Source organism: Micromesistius poutassou, assembly GCF_964030765.1.
Source record: "Micromesistius poutassou genome assembly, chromosome: 5".
Classification (NCBI taxonomy): domain Eukaryota; kingdom Metazoa; phylum Chordata; class Actinopteri; order Gadiformes; family Gadidae; genus Micromesistius; species Micromesistius poutassou.
Window position 1 is genome coordinate 5,978,819 of NC_140275.1, and position 20,583 is coordinate 5,999,401.

The 20,583-nt window shown below is 43.3% G+C and overlaps 2 protein-coding genes and 3 non-coding genes across 5 annotated transcripts; all 5 read right to left on the minus strand.

The window, feature by feature from the left end:
* Positions 1-12: 12 nt before the first annotated feature.
* Positions 13-5,433, minus strand: mak16 (MAK16 homolog). Its single transcript, XM_084468633.1, has 10 exons — positions 5,301-5,433; positions 4,761-4,810; positions 4,529-4,638; positions 4,084-4,148; positions 2,564-2,715; positions 2,272-2,326; positions 1,641-1,715; positions 1,394-1,504; positions 1,150-1,215; positions 13-851 (listed from the first exon to the last, which is right to left on the minus strand). Exons 1-10 carry the CDS (start codon positions 5,313-5,315, stop codon positions 627-629), a joined length of 924 nt encoding a protein of 307 aa, XP_084324759.1. The 5' UTR covers positions 5,316-5,433; the 3' UTR covers positions 13-626.
* Positions 5,434-5,970: 537 nt separating this feature from the next.
* Positions 5,971-6,070, minus strand: LOC311344115 (small nucleolar RNA U13). Its single transcript, XR_014633585.1, has one exon. It is a non-coding gene; the product is annotated as a small nucleolar RNA U13 (small nucleolar RNA).
* Positions 6,071-9,096: 3,026 nt separating this feature from the next.
* On the minus strand, positions 9,097-9,195 carry LOC311344117 (small nucleolar RNA U13). The gene has a single exon (XR_014633587.1). It is a non-coding gene; the product is annotated as a small nucleolar RNA U13 (small nucleolar RNA).
* A 463-nt stretch (positions 9,196-9,658) lies between these two features.
* LOC311344118 (small nucleolar RNA U13) lies at positions 9,659-9,757 on the minus strand. Its single transcript, XR_014633588.1, has one exon. It is a non-coding gene; the product is annotated as a small nucleolar RNA U13 (small nucleolar RNA).
* A 3,298-nt stretch (positions 9,758-13,055) lies between these two features.
* On the minus strand, positions 13,056-20,257 carry spinb (spindlin b). The gene is made up of 7 exons (XM_084468634.1): positions 20,152-20,257; positions 17,928-18,134; positions 17,236-17,284; positions 16,826-16,923; positions 16,091-16,246; positions 15,128-15,361; positions 13,056-13,437 (listed from the first exon to the last, which is right to left on the minus strand). Exons 2-7 carry the CDS (start codon positions 17,977-17,979, stop codon positions 13,238-13,240), a joined length of 789 nt encoding a protein of 262 aa, XP_084324760.1. The 5' UTR covers positions 17,980-18,134; positions 20,152-20,257; the 3' UTR covers positions 13,056-13,237.
* Between the last annotated feature and the right edge of the window lie 326 nt (positions 20,258-20,583).

Consider the following 20,583-nt stretch of genomic DNA (forward strand, 5'->3'; position numbering starts at 1 on the left):
GGTCAAATTAAGATAGGTGTAAAATAAACATGTTTCATTGAAATTGGGTTTGATGGCGAAGTTGGTGAAAAATAGAAGTCTAGATTAAAATTCAAAAGCATCAAAAGAATGAGATTAACGATGTGTGTAATGGTGTAAAGTGCAGATAACCTGGAACACTTTTCCTATTTTAATATATAACTTGATGAACGATGTAGGATAGGGGCTATATCCCCAAGCGCCATGCTCAGAATAAAGAAGGATCATTTGCACATGAATTTCTTTATTTGGGAAAACATTAAACAAACTGAGCCGCTGGCTATATTAGCAGAGTATTTCCTCTTGGTCAAAACAAAATAATATTCAGTTAACGAGTCTACTTGGTCAGGGACTGTGTATAAAACTCAGTGGGTTTGACTGTCTGAGTCCAATATGGCTGCTTGGTGAAGCACAACGGGGTTGAGGTGTAACCTCCCAGGGGACCGAGTGTCGTTTTTTTATGTATATAAAAACATAAGACATGGTGGGTCGCCGATACCCCGTCACGTCCATCCGCCCAGCAGGAGCCGTCCGCCTCCACATGGGAGCCCCAGCCTCGTGTTCAGTCCCAGTTGGCAGCCAGGGGGTGCTGCATCTCTGTCACTGCGTTACGTGGCTTTGCTCTTGGCGGCGGGCTCCGTCTCCTGTTCATACTCTATCTCCACATAGGCCCTTCTCTTTTTGGGGGCCGGGCCCTTGGCTGGGCTCTTTCCTTTCGCCTTGGAGCTCTTTGTCTCAACCTCCATCTCTTCTTCCTCCTCCTCAGATTCCTCGTCATTCGAGTTGTCCTCACCCTCCTCTTCATCACTGCTGCCCTTCAGTTTGTTCATCTCCTGTAGGACAGACATTTTTGGATGATTTTTAAGAATTGAAACACTAGCCTCACAAAGCCTGCCATCAGCACTGTTGGTCGAGAGTCCACCATACATTGCAGTCGATGGACGAGCTCCGAGCCAGTCGGCTCCCGCAATCTCAATGACGTATATTGAAGTGCGGCGTTTCCAAACTAAAAACCACTGTTTCCCCCAAAGGTTATATTTAGCTCAACCGTAGTTGGACCCTCACATGTGTTAACATAGGAAATCTCCTGACACAGGAAACAGTGACCAGCTCTTGTCGCAGTTTATTTACCTCAAAGTCACTGAGGTCGCTCTCCTCCACCTCGTCTTCTGCAACAAACTCCCTCTTTCCCACATCCTGCGGAGAACAGACAGACTGCATCAGTCCTGCTTCGAGGGCTGGGCGGAGGATGTGTGTGTGTGTGTGTGTGTGTGTGTGTGTGTGTGTGTGTGTGTGTGTGTGTGTGTGTGTGTGTGTGTGTGTGTGTGTGTGTGTGTGTGTGTGTGTGTGTGTATATATATATAGTCTTGGTCACCTCATCCTCCTCCTCATCCGACTCTTCATCCGACTCTGATTGGCTGTCCTCCTGCTGCTGATCCAGAGCTTTGTCGAAGGCGTGCACTGGGAAGTTATAGATGTCCCCATACTACACACACACACACACACACACACAATACTTGTTTTACAACTTTTTGTGTGAAGAATGTTCAATGTACAAATAGGTTAACCGACACATCCATTGTGCACATTAGATCAAGTTAACCGTTTGATGGTGATTTTACCGTTCCCTGCTTGAGACGATCCAGCAGCTCTTTCTCGATGGCATTGTCCAGCTGAGCGGCGATCAAGGCTTTCTCCTACAGACATAACGGCAAAAGGTAGCGATGGTTACCAGTCAGTGACTACAATAACCAGTGACTTTTGACTGGAATTTGCCCTAGCTGGCATCTGTGATGTGAGACCCTTCTCATCGTTGTGGTTTGCAGGAAAGCGCTTGCCTGCCGTTTTCATTCTTAAATGCTTTCTTGAGACAGCATACATTGGCAGAGTTGCACTCTACTGGTTGGTCCCAGTCCTCATTGAACTGAATGAGAGGCATGACTTTGCATAGCTAGTATAAAATGCCCGGGTGTAGTCATTCTACAAAGACAAACATGCATTGATGATCAATGCATTGAGTCTGGATGTGATCTGAAGTGAGGGCACATTATAAACCACCCATAATACTGCAAGATGCAAGTAGAATCCTAGTTTCTGCATGTGCATTCAGTGCCGTGTTACTAAATAGGCCTTTCTCAAGGCCAACTGAATTGTCCTGGATGAAGGCACTATGTGCATTCTCCATCCTGTAAACAATAAGGGCACATCTCTTATTGTCTTGTTGATTAATCACGTTATTGTGTTTTTACTCACCTCTTTCCTCTTCTCTCTCCTTTCCACCTTCCTGCTGAGGGGAACCAACTTCCTCCTGAAAGGAAAGCAAGCACAACAATCAGAGGGTCGCTCACTCACTGCAAGACTATGTTCTGCTATGAATGCAATGGGATTACAATGTCATTATGCACACCATAATGAACACTTATTATTATTATTATGATGATGCATATGGTAATAGACATTAGCACTGGAATACACACAGTCATTAGCACGGTCCAACATGTTCTGTGATGGCATTAGCCGTGTGTAGCAGGAGTGCGGTACGTACTGTCGTTTGAGTGTGAGCTTGCGCATGCGGATCAGATACTGGGTGATCTTCGTGAAGCGCTGTTTACATTTATGTCTGAGGAACCGCGGCCAGTAGATCAAATTCTCATCGATCTGCTCCAGGGCCTTCTCATAGTTTTTACTCAACTTCACCTGGAGAGGAAGAAATGCGACCACAATTACAGTTTTCCCCATGTCTTATCCAGATTTATATTGTAGTGCTTGGCACCTTCATTAGTCCTGAAGAGCATGAAACCAACAGGGTCAACACCCTGCTGTGTCCATACGTCATTTAGTTTGTATATGGGCTGCTGTGTCCTGTGTGCCGACTTGCTGCAGCATTACAGGGCAAAAACGCATGATAGTGGAGGTCTCCACTTATAAGGCCACTTATTACCACAGTAATATCAGATCCGGAAATATGATATTTTCTTGTCAGCATTGTCGGTAATGCATCTTGCGGACGCGTTGTGTTCGCTTGGGACGACGTGCACAACCAAACGGTAGTAGAATACGCATGGCAGCCATGATCCGTACACGCATGCGTTGTCTGCAGCAAGTTAATTCCAGCACTACGTTCACACTACCTCCGTCTACGGATTGATGTATCCATGTGTTTTCCCAGGTTGTATTCCAAAGGCGATTTCATTGGACAGTGTCCTTGCGTATATTTGCATAATGTGATCTGAACTCAACTCAACTCTTTGACGCATGCAACAGAGCAGACAGAAGGGACGGACCCACAATGCATTTTGAGAGTACCCCATGACCCCAATGAGTCCATCAACGGAAGGATGTAGTGTGAACGTGGCGTAAGGGGGATGTTGAGTCAAGTGCTCTCGTATTATATTGCCTTCCTTGAACAATTTCTGCATCATAGTTACATCAGATCTCCAGCACACATCCATAGTGTGCCGACAGCTTTTCTCCCATGTTCTGGTGAGCGTAACAGTAGTAGGAGTAGAGCATTTTATTAATGATTATTACACGGCTCTTCTCAATGCTGTGGAATGCTCCGTTTACTTGCATGGGCCTTCCCGACTTCCGGTGGTGAATTATTTTCCAATCATGACTGTTGCTAAGCATATAATGACCGCTGTCAAGGAAAGTGTAGTGATTCACGTCTTTCGTATCACTCCGCAAGTAGTCCTGTAACTTATCAACCCAGGCGGATTCGGATGCTAAGCGAGGTCAATGTCTTTGGCTGACTATTTCTCTGCTGATCAACACTACGAATGCTGGTAACAAATAAATTGTAAAAAGACACTGTGTCAAGTTATTTTTTCGTTTTGGCAAGTAGTCGTGTAATAAGCGGGATAATGTATAGAACGTCGCCGGTCATTCTAAAATCTAAAATAAGCGCCCTTATTTCCCGATAATGACCGGCGTTCTATACATTATCCCTTACTTAAAAAAGGACCATCATCCTTAGCCTGGTCTAGATATGATATTTCTCTAAAATCCTGCAATTGGTACGATTTTTGCTGCATTGTAAATGATGAAGAAATGTTGGACGCTTACCTTTTCCCACATCCTACCAGGGAACGCCGCCCTCTCAATCACCTTCATGTACAGGAAACACTGACCTGGGGAAGAACGGCAGGCGGAAGGTTAATCCACATTCTGAATCACATCATGCAACACACCATGGACGCATGGAGACACAACCACCGTCTGAATGGTGGACTGTCATCGCCCTGCAGCAGCATTGTTCCTTCAACTAAGAGTCGGGAGTCAGATTGGGTCGCGATACAGTTGGAAGTGGGTCGCAGTCTGGCTGCCCATGCACTCGAAAAACACAGACCGGAATCGGGTAAACGATCACAGATCTGTGGGCTCATGGTTTGAAATCACACTTAAAAAGGGTCTCTTGGATCCTGAGATGAAAATATCTAAGAACACTTCTTTATTCTTGTAAACATTTTGTTTACAAGAAATCAGCTGACAACTAAGGATTCGTACTCACCCTTCTCCTCTCGGATGGTGGCGTACTGGCTGTTGGCAAGCGGACAGGCCTGCCGCGTGCACAGCCCTGTGACGTTGTACTCATTACGACAGAAGTTCTGACTCTTCGTCCTGAGGCAGGTGAACAGCATGAGAAAGAGAAAAGCGAACAAGAAGAGAGGAATTTAGTGGTCTAGCCAAAGACAAAAAACCTTATGAATAAATGGTCATTATTTGGCTGCGTTTTCACTTACTTGACTTTAAAGGAGCAGAACCCGTCGTTGCCGATGATGTCCCAGATCACCTGTAGACCACAGACACAAACAGCGTTAAGTACAAAACCACAAACAGCGTTAAGTACAAAACCACAATCCTTTAATCAACCATGACCTGAACGATCACTTTTGAAACGTTGTCATGTTTTCAGAGAACGTTTCATGTTTTCCTTTAGTTTAAAGTCATCATCACACACACCGCTAGATGTGTGTGTTAAAACGTGTTAAAAAGCATTACAGAATCCTTTAACTGGTCAGCCAATGCGGTCGCTCAACACATTGGCGCTAGCCTGCTATGCTACAAAAACATAACCCCTATGTATTAGAAAGCGAAATACACATGATAATACTATAATGACACGCCTATTTATTTAATAAACAGCAAAAAAACGGAGAAAAGGTTATGAAACCCAATATTATACGACTGATATATCTATCTACGATGTTACATCTGTAACATCGTAGATAGATATGCAATGTTACAAGTTGTAACATTACATCATTCTACCTCATACTCACATCGTCGTGCTGCATGTTGGACTCCTACAGACAGCTTTCTGGCCGAATTACTTTAATTGATAATTTATAAAAGATCATATAGTTTGAAATCTTCTGAAACCTGTGGGCCACATGGACGTTCAGGAAGACGACATTTTTGTTTGCTTCTCAGAAGTGCACGTGAATACCGTCCCAACGTATCGCGAGTTCGCAAGACTGACACGCCCCCCGTGACCATCTGGGATTTAAATATGAAAAAAAACGAGCGAGCGTTGTTTTAATCTGTAGACGCTGTTCAGCCCAAAAAGTCTCTATCTGTAGTCTACCAGCAGCCAATGACAACTAATCTAGAATTTATATTAGGCAGGTGTTTCATCTTGAATAATTACTTTACACGTTAGAAGAATAAAGTATTAAGCCTTAAAACATATAATTTGAATTTATGTTTAAGCTTTGTGATGTGTTACACAATATTTGGATAAAAAGTTGTCATAGCAACCCATAAATTAAGTTAGACATTCACATGTTTGACACCAAATATTTGTTTAATCAAACATATGCATTACTTCTTCTCGTAGTTAAAATCTAGAATCGTACACCCTCATTAGCTGACATTACTAGGTCCCACATTGATTAGTGATTATTGCTTATTGCCTTATCACAAGAAATATCTAATGAAATTTCAAGTCTGGATCAGAAGGTTTGAGGCACACGTCGTAACAAGATGGCTGCGCCTGTCACAGACAACCTGTGAATAAACCTTTCATCACATGCATGAAACTTGGAAAGATCATGACATACTACTGGGTTAAGTGACATTATGTGTGATTTTACTGACAGTATAAATAATGGTCACAGCACTATAGATATATATATATATTTTTTTACAAGAACCACACATGATCAGAAGATTAAAGGCAACACGTCGTAACAGTTTAGGAAACATTGGGTTATTTGTTCAGAGCTACCAGTATGACTGTACTGACTTTAATTTGGTGATCAGGGTTCCTTGTTAAATTGAGGCAGTCAAGACCAGAGCTCAGGAAACACATTTTTTGTTTTATATTTGAATTTTCAAAATGTTACAATAATAATGTTATGGTGATAATGTTTCTTACATACATTTCTTACAACAAAACAAGTTTTATTTGTAATAATTAAGTTACACATTAGAAGAATAAAGTATTAGGCCTAAAACATTATATCATTTGTATTTATGTTTAGGCTTTGTGATCTGTTGCAAAATATTTGGATGAATTTGGATGGATGCCCCCCCTGTAATGCCGCCCCGGGCAGCTGCCCGCTTCGCCCGTGCCTAAAACCGCCACTGCTGTTACATCAAATACGTGATTTATGAAATCATAACTTTCTGGTAATGAAAATCTAGAAAGGCATATGCCCATGCTCAGTAGCAGACATTAGTGGGGCCCACAGTTGTGTGTTTATATCTTGTTACGTTATTAAAGTACAATTTTGACCTGATATATACAATACACACGCATCAAATATTCCAGCTGGAAAGATTCAGCTGAGGAGATCTCAAGTCAGGATCAGAAGGTTTGAGGCACCAGTCGTAACAAGTTGGCTGCGCCTTTCACAGACAGCCTGTGAATAAACCTTTCATCATTTACATGAAACTTGGAAAGATCATGACTTAGAACTGGGTGAGGTGACAGTATGTATGATTTTACTGAGTGTTTAAATAATGGTCACAACGGATAATACAGTGAGAGGATTTCCTTCCAAATAAATAAAGCTCTTTTATGCTTGATAGACTTCAGGAGAGATGCATTATGGGACAAAATTCAGCAAAACTCTAAATACATTAACACATTTTCCTATTTCTAAATAATCCAATGATTAGGCCTGTATGTTTCTTCCTATGTTTAATAATCCCTATTCCATTGTACCTGAAAATAGAGCCATTAATTATTCCTGAAATTCAGGATGACTTTTCATCATTAAAATCAGCCCATTATAGTTTTCTCAACACTAATATGTTATAAATGTGTGCCAGGAAATGAAAGGGAAATGAATTCCTCATTATTATACAAAGTGCATTATCTTATACTGTATAATTATATCTGATCTGTGTATGACCCAATTTGCATTGAAGACCGCTCCCAGCTAATTTCTGACCAATAAGGGCATTTCTTCCGTGATTGGTTTAAAAATCTATCTTACCTGGTAATCCCAGGTGACTGTAATGTAACACTTCTCAATGGCAGACAAACGTAGAGAGAGAGGGAGCAGATAAGGAGGGACGTACCTACAGCAGGTATACCAATGTTATAGTTATAGGCTACATGTTTACACTGAATCTGACATAAGAGCAGAATAAGTGAAGGTCTTCTGTAAACTGTCAACTAGTAACTGAGTATGATTGTAATGTGATTAGGTAGAGTAGGCCTACTGCCTCTGGGCAGCAATTATTCTGTTGATAATTGAAGTTCATTTAGGAATGTTTTCAACTAATTATGTTAAACAATTCACCTTAAGGAATGGGGATTTGTTCATGTCGTTTCAAATCATTGGATTAGTTACATTAAATAATACCCACTACTTTGTTGTGTTCGTAATTTAAAAAAACTGCATCAACTCATGATCGGAAGATTAAAGGCATGTTAAATCGAGGAGGTCAAGACCAGGGATCAGGAAACACATTTTGTCTTTTATTTGCGAATTTGTACAAAATGTTACAATTATATTGTTATTGTGGGAATGTTTCTCAAATGTTTAATTTTGAATAATTGAGTTGAGGTGATGTGTGGCAAAAATATTTGGATAAAAAGTTCTCATAGCGACCCTTAAATTAGGTTAGGGATTCACATGTTTGACACCAAATATTTGTTTTATGAAACACATGCGTAACTTCTTCCTTGTAGTGAAAATCTAGAAACACAGGCCCTCAACAGCAGACAATATTAGGTCCCACATTGATTAATCATCCTTGATTATTACTTTGTCACGTTACGTATGTAATGACGTTTCAAGTCTGGATTAGCAGATTTGAGGTACATGTCGTAACAAGATGGCTGTGCCTGTCACAGACAACCTGTGAATAAACCTTTCATCATTTGCATGAAACATGGAAAGATCATGATTTACCTGACTTACCTTAACTGGGTGAGGTGACATTATGTATGATATTACTGACAAAATAATAATGGTCACAGCGTAAAAATACATTAGGATTTCCTTCGGAATAAATAAAGCTTTTTTATTCTTGATACATTTCAGGAGAGATGCACTATGGTATAGAATTCCGCAAAACTTGAAATAAAAAAAATGATTTTCCCATTCTGAATAATCCCATGATTAGGTCTGTATGTTTCTCCCTACATTTATACTAATCTCTTTTCCATTGATCATGAATATAGATCCACCATTAATTATTCCTGAAATTCCAGATGACTTTTCATCATTAAAGACAGCCCACTATAGCTTTCTTAACACTAATATGTTCTATATGCGTGCAAGGAAATGCACTGCAACACCACAATGTTATGTTTTACAAAAACTGCAACCAAAAAAACTGCCCCCCCTGTAATGCCGCCCCGGGCAGCTGCCCGCTTCGCCCGTGCCTAAAACCGCCACTGCTGTTACATCAAATACGTGATTTATGAAATCATAACTTTCTGGTAATGAAAATCTAGAAAGGCATATGCCCATGTTCAGTAGCAGACATTCGTGGGGCCCACAGTTGTGTGTTTATATCTTGTTACGTTATTAAAGTACAATTTTGACCTGATATATACAATACACACGCATCAAATATTCCAGCTGGAAAGATTCAGCTGAGGAGATCTCAAGTCAGGATCAGAAGGTTTGAGGCACCAGTCGTAACAAGTTGGCTGCGCCTTTCACGGAAAGCCGTGACCGAACCTTTCATCATTTACATGAAACTTGGAAAGATCATAGTGACTTGCAGTGTTTAAATAATGGTCACAACGGATAATACAGTGAGAGGATTTCCTTCCAAATAAATAAAGCTCTTTTATGCTTGATAGACTTCAGGAGAGATGCATTATGGGACAAAATTCAGCAAAACTCTAAATACATTAACACATTTTCCTATTTCTAAATAATCCAATGATTAGGCCTGTATGTTTCTTCCTATGTTTAATAATCCCTATTCCATTGTACCTGAAAATAGAGCCATTAATTATTCCTGAAATTCAGGATGACTTTTCATCATTAAAATCAGCCCATTATAGTTTTCTCAACACTAATATATTATAAATGTGTGCCAGGAAATGAATTCCTCATTATTTACTTTTTTATTTTATTATTATATTACAATTTTGACCTGATATATACAATACACACGCATCAAATATTCCAGCTGGAAAGATTCAGCTGAGGAGATCTCAAGTCAGGATCAGAAGGTTTGAGGCACCAGTCGTAACAAGTTGGCTGCGCCTTTCACGGAAAGCCGTGACCGAACCTTTCATCATTTACATGAAACTTGGAAAGATCATAGTGACTTGCAGGGCGAGATGGCACTCTGTATGATTTGACTCACTGTGTAAGTAACGGTCTCAACATCAACATTTTTTTTTTGGGCTGCACGTTTCAACTGCACTTTCTTATTAACACATCACCGATCCAGACACTGAGATGACGTTTTTCACAAATCGATAAACATTTTCTGTTTGATAGTTGATAAACCTCAGGAGAGATGCATTATGGGATGAGTGCTTGGGTAGGTATGTAGGGCTCGGACAGTAAAGGAGCACCCCCTAATGGCCCGGAGGTCACATGTAGCCAAAGAAAAAGTTTTTTTTTCGTGTGGGCATATTTATCTTCATTAATTACTAAAGATAGAATGATAACAAATTATACTTAAACCAGACTTCATTGGATAATGCACCAATTGAGTGATGCACATAATCAACGTTTCTGGTCTCATTATCATACAATCTAATTCTGTTTTTTTTCCTTCTACCTTGTTTAGACAATTGTTAGCTAATTTGTCAATTTATATTAGGTCTTAGCCTGCAGACAAAATGAGGGGCTATAGATAAACTGGCCTCGAGTGCCAGATGCTCACACCTTATTCATACGCTCACCTGCACAAACCTCAGCTCAGAACATCTGTTTTGCTCACAATCAATCCACACACCCATTTTGAAAAAAACAGAGAAACAGTTTATTTATGTAAATAGTGTGAGCTCTTCACATCTGTACAACACTGGCATCTGTGGTTGGCACTCTTTAAAGGGACAATCCATCTTAAAACAGGATTCAAATCCATTTTTTGCTCCTGCGTGAAGGTTTGCAGAGCAGAGCGGCAATCGAACATCGGCTACATAAATCTAAAATGACAGAAACTGAACTCTGTTCTGTTTAAGAGCGGATTTGTTTACTCCAATAACCCAAAGTATCTCCTTGGTTAACACAGTACAAAAAGAAAATGGCACCCAACGCCACAACGGACAGACTCGGCAGAACAACTGAAAGGAACTACGTTAACATGCAACTCACATCGCGTTACACTCTGATATATAGGCATGCAAAAACAACACTGCTTCAACAGGGTCCAATTGACAAAAGACACACAAACAATAGGTTAACACACACTCATCCAAACACACAATAATACAACACAACCGTATTCTGCGAAATAGGAGCATCACGTAGGCTACTGCAGGAACATTGGATGTCCATCTACTGACTTGTGTCGCCGTCGAGATTAGGATTCAAAAGGTTCTGTATGCTGTTTGACGTTCTGGTCCAGCCCAACTCAGCAGCTCAGTCCACCTTGCAGGAATATAGGGTGTGGATGGACGCTATGGAGTCCAGACAGTGATTGAGGCTGAAGTGCAGGAGCCTGACCCATTCGTCCAGGAGGATGACGATTGATGAGGACTCATCAACCACACGGGGCCCTCTCCCAGAGACCCACCATTGAGTCGTACCAGGTGTTTCACACCGCGGGAGGACAGAGGGGGGAGCCAGTCGGTGGCGGTTATGATCGGTGTGAGGCGATCGTAGCAGGGGAACCAACAGCAGCAATCCACTCGGTGCCCCAGTTTAACTTTTCAAAAGTGATCAGTCGACCCTTTGACTCCCACGTCCCCAGGAGAACCAGGTTCTAAAGGCCTCCGCGGACGTGAGGCGGCGCCAGAGCTCTGGACAGGAAAGCTTCTTCTTTTTTTAAAGCAACAAATAAAAGCAACTTAAAAACACAACAATCTGTTCAATATCAAAGTGTGGGGCTAACTTTTAGGATTAGATAGAACACAAACAGTTCAACTTCTTGCCGGCTACTCTGATGAGGAGTTGTGGGCCTGTTGGAGGGATGACCAACAGTGCACAGAAACAAATGGACAAGCTTTGTTGAATGAATCAAAAGTAAAAAAATCAGCAAAACGATGTATGTAAGCAACAGATGTAGTGTTCAGAACACATCCCCATATCCAGCTCTTGCTCACAAACATCCACGAGAGAAGGGAGAGAAAAGCTAACTATGCTGGTTTTGTTGCATTTTAGATTCCACAGCCAAGGCTTGATTCGATGGGCCTTAGTCCCCTAGTGGCCATCTTGGTTCCAGTGGTGCTAAGCGCTAGCCGGTTGGGGGGACTGAATGCAGAATCAAGAAATTCTGTTTCCTCACCCAGTGAAATATTTGGAACCAAGATGGCGGCTAGATGAATAAAGCCCATGGTCGCTCCTCCAAAACGGATTAAAACAATGGTCTCTGTGCAATGAAGGGACTGAGATGGAGAAGAAGGTCTCCCAAGTCCCGTTTTCCCGGTTGGAAGATGATGGAAGGTGTTTGCGGAAAGCACAGCACTAACCCAGTGGAGGTCCCTGCTTGGCAGGCATATACGATTCTCCACTAAAGCTACGGCCCGCTTGTGTGATTCATCCTACTGACGGGGAAATGATTTGCATTACCTGCCCGAAAAAATGTATTTAAAAAAAAATGTTTAAAAAAGAAAAAGTTAAGGAAAGTAGTTTTAAATGTAAAACAATATAACATATTCTGATGCATTTATGCATTACTATTTCAAAGCAGTTTAGCGAGATGGAGGGTGTGTAGGGGGGGGAGGGGGCAACATCAGAACAAACAATCCTTTTTTCAGAGTATACACAAAAACAGACAGAAAATAAAGTGTTATATGCCATAGCGTTGACTCCCTCCGTCGCTGGTGACCACCAGCAGGTCACACGTGTTGCTTCCACCGCAGCCTTTGTACCGTCACTGGCGGCATGTCAGTCAGAAGGGTTGCCATTGTAAACATGGCCAGTAAAAAGGGGTCTTCTGTCGGGACATGTGGTCGGAGAAACACTCCACGGATGAGTCGTCGTCGTCGGTGGACCGCTCGGCCGTCCGACACACGCCCCCGTACTTCCTGTCCTAGGTAGATTTGTAGTGGAGATGTCTATTGCAGGTGGTTCGGAAAACAAGGCGATGGATCAACTTTTCAAGTCTCAGAACACGCCGAGGACACGACTCGACCTGTGCATCGTGTTGTTAGACATTACGGGATCTGGGGCTTTTGTTTAAATTCCCCTTCATTGACCCTCATCATATGAAGGGGGAGGGGGGGGGGGCATTTTGTAACCAAAACAATATCTTATTGGATGGGCTGATCATATCCGGTGTGCAGTCAATCATTGATGTTGGCAGCAATATTTTCCAGCCGGGAAATGTTTCATTCTAGCCTTTGTAGCTGGACTAGGTTCTGGGGCCTCTCTGCCCCGACCCCCCCCACTCTGAGAACAGCGAGTGGGGTGGGAGGGGGGGTGGGGGGGGGGGGGGGGGGGTCGGGGCAGAGGAGGTCCTGGCCGGTGCTGGAGGGGTCACTGGGACTGTAGAGGATCAATCTGGGGGCAGGGGTCACCACAGACAGCATCTCACGGAGGATGGTGGTCTGCAAGTGTTTTGAGTTGATGCTGAGGTCATCCCCCCCCCCCCCCACCGCAGTGTCTCACCAGGGCCCCGGTTCTTAAGAGGTCTTGACCAGGTCATAGACGTAGATGTGGAAGTCGTCGTCGAACTTGATGAAGTACACCGAGGGCTTGGCCTCCACCTGGTGGATGACCATCCCCGAGCGCTTGCCCCCGTCCTCCTTGGCGTACTCCACTTGCTTCCCCACCAGGCTGTCCACCACCTCGCCCGGCTCCCGCTCCGCCGCCACACTGTCGTCTGGAGGGGGGAGAGACAGGGGGACGGGGAGATGAGGAGACAGATTGGAGTGAAAAGACAAAAGATAAAAAGAGATGGAAAGAAGGAATGAAAGGAAGGATAACGAGGACTGCAAGCAGTAGCACAAGGTGCTCACAGCCCACACACAGCGGGGGGTGGGGACGGGGCTTTGACTGCCCCCGATGGAGTGTGTTTTTTTTATTATCCTAAAGAGCGCACACACACACACACACACACACACACACACACACACACACACACACACACACACACACACACACACACACACACACACACACACACACACACACACACACACACACACACACACACACCTGCTGGCGCAATGGTGCATTACGCTTAGGAGCAATTACTGTAATTGACACTGTGATGTCATTGAATGAGATATCAACACAAAACCTTTGAGACATGTTAAGAGAGGTGTCCGCCATGTTCCTGGCAAGTTTCAAGTTCCTGAAAACGTCTGACCCGGACTTGCGATGGAAAGGGAGCATTAGCGCTTGGCTAAGCATTTTTTCAAATTTAAACTGATGACATTTTTTGAGAGGGGTTTCCTCTCTGGGCCAAAGTAGTTCCCAATCCCTGACTACTTCAAGTGTAATTGTGATTGATTGAAGATTGAAAAATATGGATTTCCACATAAGTTGGCTCATTTTAGTATGATTAACAATCTTTGCTAAATGTATAACCAGACTAGTCCATAGATCATGTACATCCATTCTGTTTGTCATGTAAAGCTTTGGTTCTGAAGAAGACATTTGTTTTTCACAAAATGTCACAGTACAGAAAATATCCTGAAAGACATTATGGGTCCAAGAGGCAAAGAGTTTTTAAAGTTTCAGAATTTTAAATCCATCAGGCGGAAATGCTGATCATATAACTTTGTTCAACTTTGACCGCGAATTATAGAGCCATTATAGAGGCTGAGATATAGGCACTCACAGATATAAAAAAAAATACCTAAACCAACAATAACAATAGGTGTCCACCGTTAAACTGTTACTAATACCTAACTAGGACCGAAAGCAGTCACACAAGCCATTTACAGCCATTCACAACAAGTAGATGCTGATTATGTGTGAATTCAAATGTGGGCCCCCTATAGGGAAATGGGTGCATTGTGCTTACGATTAATTACTCACTGTGACATAAAGGAATGAGATATTAACACCAAACTTTTACACAGGTTAAGGGAGGTGCTCTGCCATTTTTTATGTTAGCACAAATCTTTGGTAAATGTAAGATCAGACAAGTCCAGAGTCATTTTCAAAAGTCATTCAAAAGTCAAAAAAGTCATTTCGATTTTTGTGGAAAATGTCACTGTACAGATAAAAGCCCGCAGACAAACATTATGGGTCCAAGAGGCAGAAATGTCCAGCATGTGAAATAAGGGCAGTTCACCAAGTTTCAGAATTTTAAATCCATCTGGGTGGCTGTGCTGTGCCTTTGACCTTGACTGCGAATTATAGTGCCCCCTACAGGAATTTCAGCAACAAACTGTTGGAGACCTGCTTACCGGGAAGACAACTTTTGTACAATCAGAGGCTGAACTATAAGTGTTAACAATCCAATATAAAAACACGTCCTTCTGTGAAACTACCAAGCCAGAGGTTGCTGTCAACCAATTAGTGTGTGTGTGTGCGTGTGCGTGTGTGTGTGTGAGACCCACTGGAGTCGGGCATGATCCGCAGGTCGCCCTCCTTGTAGTCGTCCAGCAGCTGGTACATGTAGAGCACGGGGTCCTTCTCGTACGTGATGTAGAACCACGTGGTCATGATGGGGGCGCGGGCCAGCACCATGCCCCTCCACTCCTCCTTGGGGCCCTCCTCCGTCTCAAACATGTGCTCCACCGCCTTCCCGATCATCGTCTCTGCCAGCATGGTGTCAGTGACGCGCGCCCGGGCTGGAGGGAGGGGGGGGTCAACATGTGTCAGCATTAGGTTAGGTCAACATGTGTCAGCATTAGGTTAGGTCAACATGTGTCAGCATTAGGTTAGGTCAACATGTGTCAGCATTAGGTTAGGTCAACATGTGTCAGCATTAGGTTAGGTCAACATGTGTCAGCATTAGGTTAGGTCAACATGTGTCAGCATTAGGTTAGGTCAACATGTGTCAACATTAGGTTAGGTCAACATGTGTCAACATTAGGTTAGGTCAACATGTGTCAGCATTAGGTTAGGTCAACATGTGTCAACATTAGGTTAGGTCAACATGTGTCAGCATTAGGTTAGGTCAACATGTGTCAGCATTAGGTTAGGTCAACATGTGTCTTGGTTCGACCGATGGACCGTACAATCAAACACCTTCCAACACCTTTAAGTGTAGAATACGGCTGCAACTTCGCCAACGTTTGCCACAGCCAAAAACACATTGGCTCCCATAAGGCTGGATATCTGGGTTATTGTTTTATTGAAACGTCTCATGACGTGTGTAGAAGTACAGTGTGTTCATCATCTAACACAACTGGCTTTGATGTCACACAAAGGCAAACGATAAATACAAAACCATAGAGAAGACGGTCATTAATCACACACACACACACACACACACACACACACACACACACACACACACACACACACACACACACACACACACACACACACACACACACACACACACACACACTTACCGATTCTGTCAGGCAGTACCTCCAGGCCGACCACCCTCTCGTCGCTGTACAGCTCCAGGCCGTATATGCAGTCGAAGCCGTCATATTTGATCAGATAAAGAGAGGGGTTGACGGGAACCTGGTCCAACACCGTCCCCTTCCACTGGGACGATTTACCTGGCAGGACAGCAGAACAGGGGTGCATGTTTTAAGAGCCCAGATACTCCTGGTGAACGTTGTTAGGCCAGGGCACCGACGACTAACCTGGAACAGCTGTGAGGTGGCTGGAACTAGTGCTGCAACAGCTAAGTCGATTGATTGTATACAGACATCAATTTCATGATATCAATTTTTTATGTTTTTAATCATGTAAGAATTGCGTAATGTTGTTTTTATCTATTTGCTGTCCAACCAGCAGTTGAAATTAAAAAAAAATGTCAGTCATGTTCAAACTGACAACCTCAGGTCCCTAGCAATCTGATCTTATCTCCAATAGTCTGTGAGAATATGGTGCACATTTCAACACTGTAGAAGGATGCATTTCAAATGTTGGACTCCACCCTGTCCCCAGGTCAAACATGGAAGAAGGTTTCCGTCTACCATAGACGGCTCTGTCACCAGATCAGACAGTACACATTTGGAGACACACAGTACACATTTGGAGAAGGAACCATTTTAAAATGATCACTGAGCAGACAGTGGTAGTCGTGTTGGCTGATAGTTGTGGTGGTTGTTGTTGTTGTGTTGTGAACATACTGCCTTCCTTCCAGATGTGCTGGATCCTACAGCCCACGATGTTCCTCCGGGGCGGGCCGCCTAAGGGCTTGCCGGGCTCCACACTGGTCCTCTGCTTCCTGCAGCCACAGACACCGGGCACATGAGACACACGGCAAGAAATACAAAGCGTGCAAATTAGAGCGAGCCTCCGTTTACAGGCAGACATGAGAGACGAAGAGGGACAAAGGAAGAAAGGAAGAGAAAAGAGACAGAAGGAGAAAAAGAGAAAAAAAATATAGATGGGAAAGGTGGTGACCGATGAGAGAGGACGACACACCAATGTTTTCTGTAAACGATAACCATGTGCTGGCCTATAATCACTGCAGCACCAACAACTCGCCACAGGAGATTCAAAAAAGGTTCAGATCACAGAAGGGGGTTCAACTCACTTGTGTGAATTCTTTTTCTTCATCATATTTGCAGATACGCTGGAATGCCCTGGAACACATAATTAGAATACAGTAAATTTAGAAGAGTCTTCCTCCCTTGTGTCCAAGTAATTATTACCACTTTCTAATAGACCAAGAATAGATACAGTATGAGACTAATTAAAAAACGTAATATGCATATAACTACAATATGCCACAGGACAGAATTCTGCTTCAATGTTAACAATGTCAGTGTACAAAAGCATAAATAGCCACTTAATAAGAAGCCATTTTTCCTTCCGTCATGCTTGGCAAACTGATAATAAAAGAAAGTACTGCTTTGTGAGAAATGTGAGGTCGGCAACATCAACTCCTTTTTAGCCAAATATTTGCAGAGAAGTCGGACCATCGAGAAATTGAACCCGGATCAATGACTTGATTAATGATCCAACTTCTGTGTGATCATTTTAGCTGAAGCAGAGCTGATGATGGAAACATACGTATAAGTATGAAGCAGTACTATATATTATATGTTATACTCCATCATTAAAATAGTGGGCATGACAGTCCCCGTTCGAGGCTTGGTGACCTGAGCTTGGGCGTGTGATCCAATGTGCAGCGGGACGTGGCTAGCCACCTAGCATGCTTTTGAGTAGTTCAATAGTATGAGTTGGATCTTTGCTCTGCCACCGCGGTGCCCCCTCGCCACTCACCGCCCTCCGGTCTGGGTCGCGGCGCCGCTGGAGTCTTGAAGGGGGTCTTCATTCATCCACCTGGTGGGGGGCAGCCAGGCTGCCAGTCCGGGACCAACGCTAGGTTCTACCGCTCCGTTTACAGACCCCCCCCAGGAGGCGCTCTAGGAATTGCACTTGGCACAGGCCAGACTGCAGATTGGGTACAGGCTATCACCTGGAGTCCAACTACATCATGACAGGAAAGATAAAGACAAAAGGGGCCAGGAATGTCAGTACCACCATCCTACTTGCATGTTCTTAATCATTTGTGTTGGTTATGTTTGTGTCCTCGCCTGGTTTATTGATAATAATTAAAAAGGAGATTGATTGTTTTGGAAGAATGTGGCCTTGTTTATGTGTAAAAGGCTGTGAAGCGACGCAAAGTGTGGTTCACAATTTGTCCTTGTCACATCCCTTGAACAAATGAGTCACCTGCATCTTGTCACGAATTGGTTAATTATATATTTTGTCAACGGTTTGGCAGTTTATTTTTGATATTTTATGCATAACACAATAAATCGATGCAGTTGACAACAGTGCTGGAAATCATTGTCCATCAGTTGTATCAATGTTAACGATCTTACATTAAAGCACCACCTATCACCAACATCTACTACATCCAAATCATGGGGATACACTTTACATACACATACACATTATATATATATATATATATATATATCCTGAAAAGGATTTTGTGGTTTGTCACATGAGCATATGGCCATGGACGATCTGAGGCTGACTGAAAGGCACCAAAACCATCCTACAGGAATGATCTCCGGTCTTTATTTTTCCATCAGGTCCCAATAAACAGCGACTGCAGGCCTGATCGGTGCTGATCTAAATACAGGCAAGCTGACAAGGTCACGCAACGAGCCAGGCGTGTGTCTGCTGCCATTTAGCACTGCTGTGCACCCCTGGCAACAGGACAGCAAGCGGCCCTGGGAAACATGGTGAATAACACTTCAAGACAGACGACTTTCTACTCAATGCAAAGCCAGTGAAGTGGAGGAGAAAATAACCATGGCCAATTCTGAAAAGCCAGGCCATATTTTAGCATAGCGGTTGGATTTTACTTCCAAAACAAAAAGGTTTTCAGGTGATACAAAGGTGGTTTTCAAGGCCAGGTCTGACAACCACTGAATAAGGCAAAGCCAAAAGGTAGATTAGGACAACCGACTTCTAGTATGATGTAGTGTCCCCCTTTCAACCTGTAACCACCACACCTCAGAGGAGCTATCAGGGCTACACAGCCCTACTCTGACATGCAGGTAGGCTAGCGAGAGATAGATGGTACGGTATTACTAAACAATAGACCAGAATAGACATGAGACTTTAGTGCCATAATAAAGAAGAGCCTGGGGGGAGGGGTGGGGGGGGGGGCAAGGGAGCAGGGCAGTCTACCTAGGTGTCATTGAGCAGGCCACTGAACCTCAATACCCCTTTGAGGTTCTCAATATCTATGGCAAGATAGCCTTCCCCAGATAGTCTGCAGAGCCATTGATCAAGGTGGACGTTGACCCATAAGTCAGTTAAGCTGTTCCACATTGAGTGCAATGTTGGCACTCCATGTCTTGCAAGGCTCCTGTCAGACGCTCACAATGCTGTTAAGGTCCAAACATATTGATCATTCCCATCACAGTTTGACGTCTAGGTCAAGGTGTCAAAGGTTATTCTCATTCTGTAGCATACAGGTATGATTAAGAATAAAATGCATGCAAAAGGACGTATGACCTCATCAATGATGGACAGTGTGAGGTGCCAATTCCCTTCAATCAGTGGACTTACTGTGTCATTTGCCTGATTGGAAATCTCCACTTGCAACCACATACTTCAGGTCAGCAGCAACACAGAAAAGAAAGACGTACTGTTTACAACGTATAGGTGAGGGGTGGAACTATTTGTTTACTGTCGCATACGCACATGGGCATCACTATGGATTCATGATAATCAAACTGTTAACAGTGATACAAATGCCTACAGCAATGGTATGTGACATCAAAGTCAGCCATATTGCGCTAGTATTTATAAAATCCGCATCGGTGCCAAAAAGGCGCAAGCGAACAAAGGAAGAGGAGAGGTATGGTTCGGCTTCACGGGAGCCAATGCGCACAGTGAACAGCACACATATATGGCACTGGTACATGCAGACAAGGTTGCATCATATCATAGGAAGAGGAGTCCTAAGGCCTAAATATCTTACCTACAGAACAATCAGTATGGCCGCATATCTGGTCGAACGTAGCTCTAAATTGATTCCCTATGCCTTCCCTTGTATACAACCCAAATTCTTCCACCGCCGAGTCCCGCCTATCTACTCATGCCAAATAGTGACCCAGAGGAACTGGGCGGCGCGGTATGCTGCTATATGTTCCTGCGAAATAATGAGATTTTCTTCTGACCCGTTTTCTTGCCGTTTGAGCGCTGAGCTGTTAAAAGGATTTGCAGGCACACAAGAATAGTGTTGTTAGCATATACCTCCAATAGATATTTGCTTTACAAGTATCCGTTGATGGAAAAAACCCACTGCATTGCAATATAAACCGTGGCACAGTAGGCGGCGTGTTCTTGTGGATGGCACCAGAATCCGTCACCGCAGTTTACATCACCTGGTCCAGGATCGGATCAGGATCAG

Bases quoted from the DNA above. Each gene is read 5' to 3' on its own strand.
- spinb (XM_084468634.1), bottom strand. From the start codon at position 17,979: ATGAAGACCCCCTTCAAGACTCCAGCGGCGCCGCGACCCAGACCGGAG. The intron at 17,285-17,927 runs GTGAGTGGCGAG...TATGTGTTCCAG, and splicing joins GCGACCCAGACCGGAGGGCG to GGCATTCCAGCGTATCTGCA. The intron at 13,438-15,127 runs GTGGGTCTCACA...TCCCCCCTCCAG, and splicing joins GCGGATCATGCCCGACTCCA to ACGACAGTGTGGCGGCGGAG.
- mak16 (XM_084468633.1), bottom strand. The intron at 4,149-4,528 runs GTGAGTACGAAT...GTTCTTCCCCAG, and splicing joins CACCATCCGAGAGGAGAAGG to GTCAGTGTTTCCTGTACATG. The intron at 852-1,149 runs GTAAATAAACTG...TCTGTCCTACAG, and splicing joins GCGACCTCAGTGACTTTGAG to GAGATGAACAAACTGAAGGG.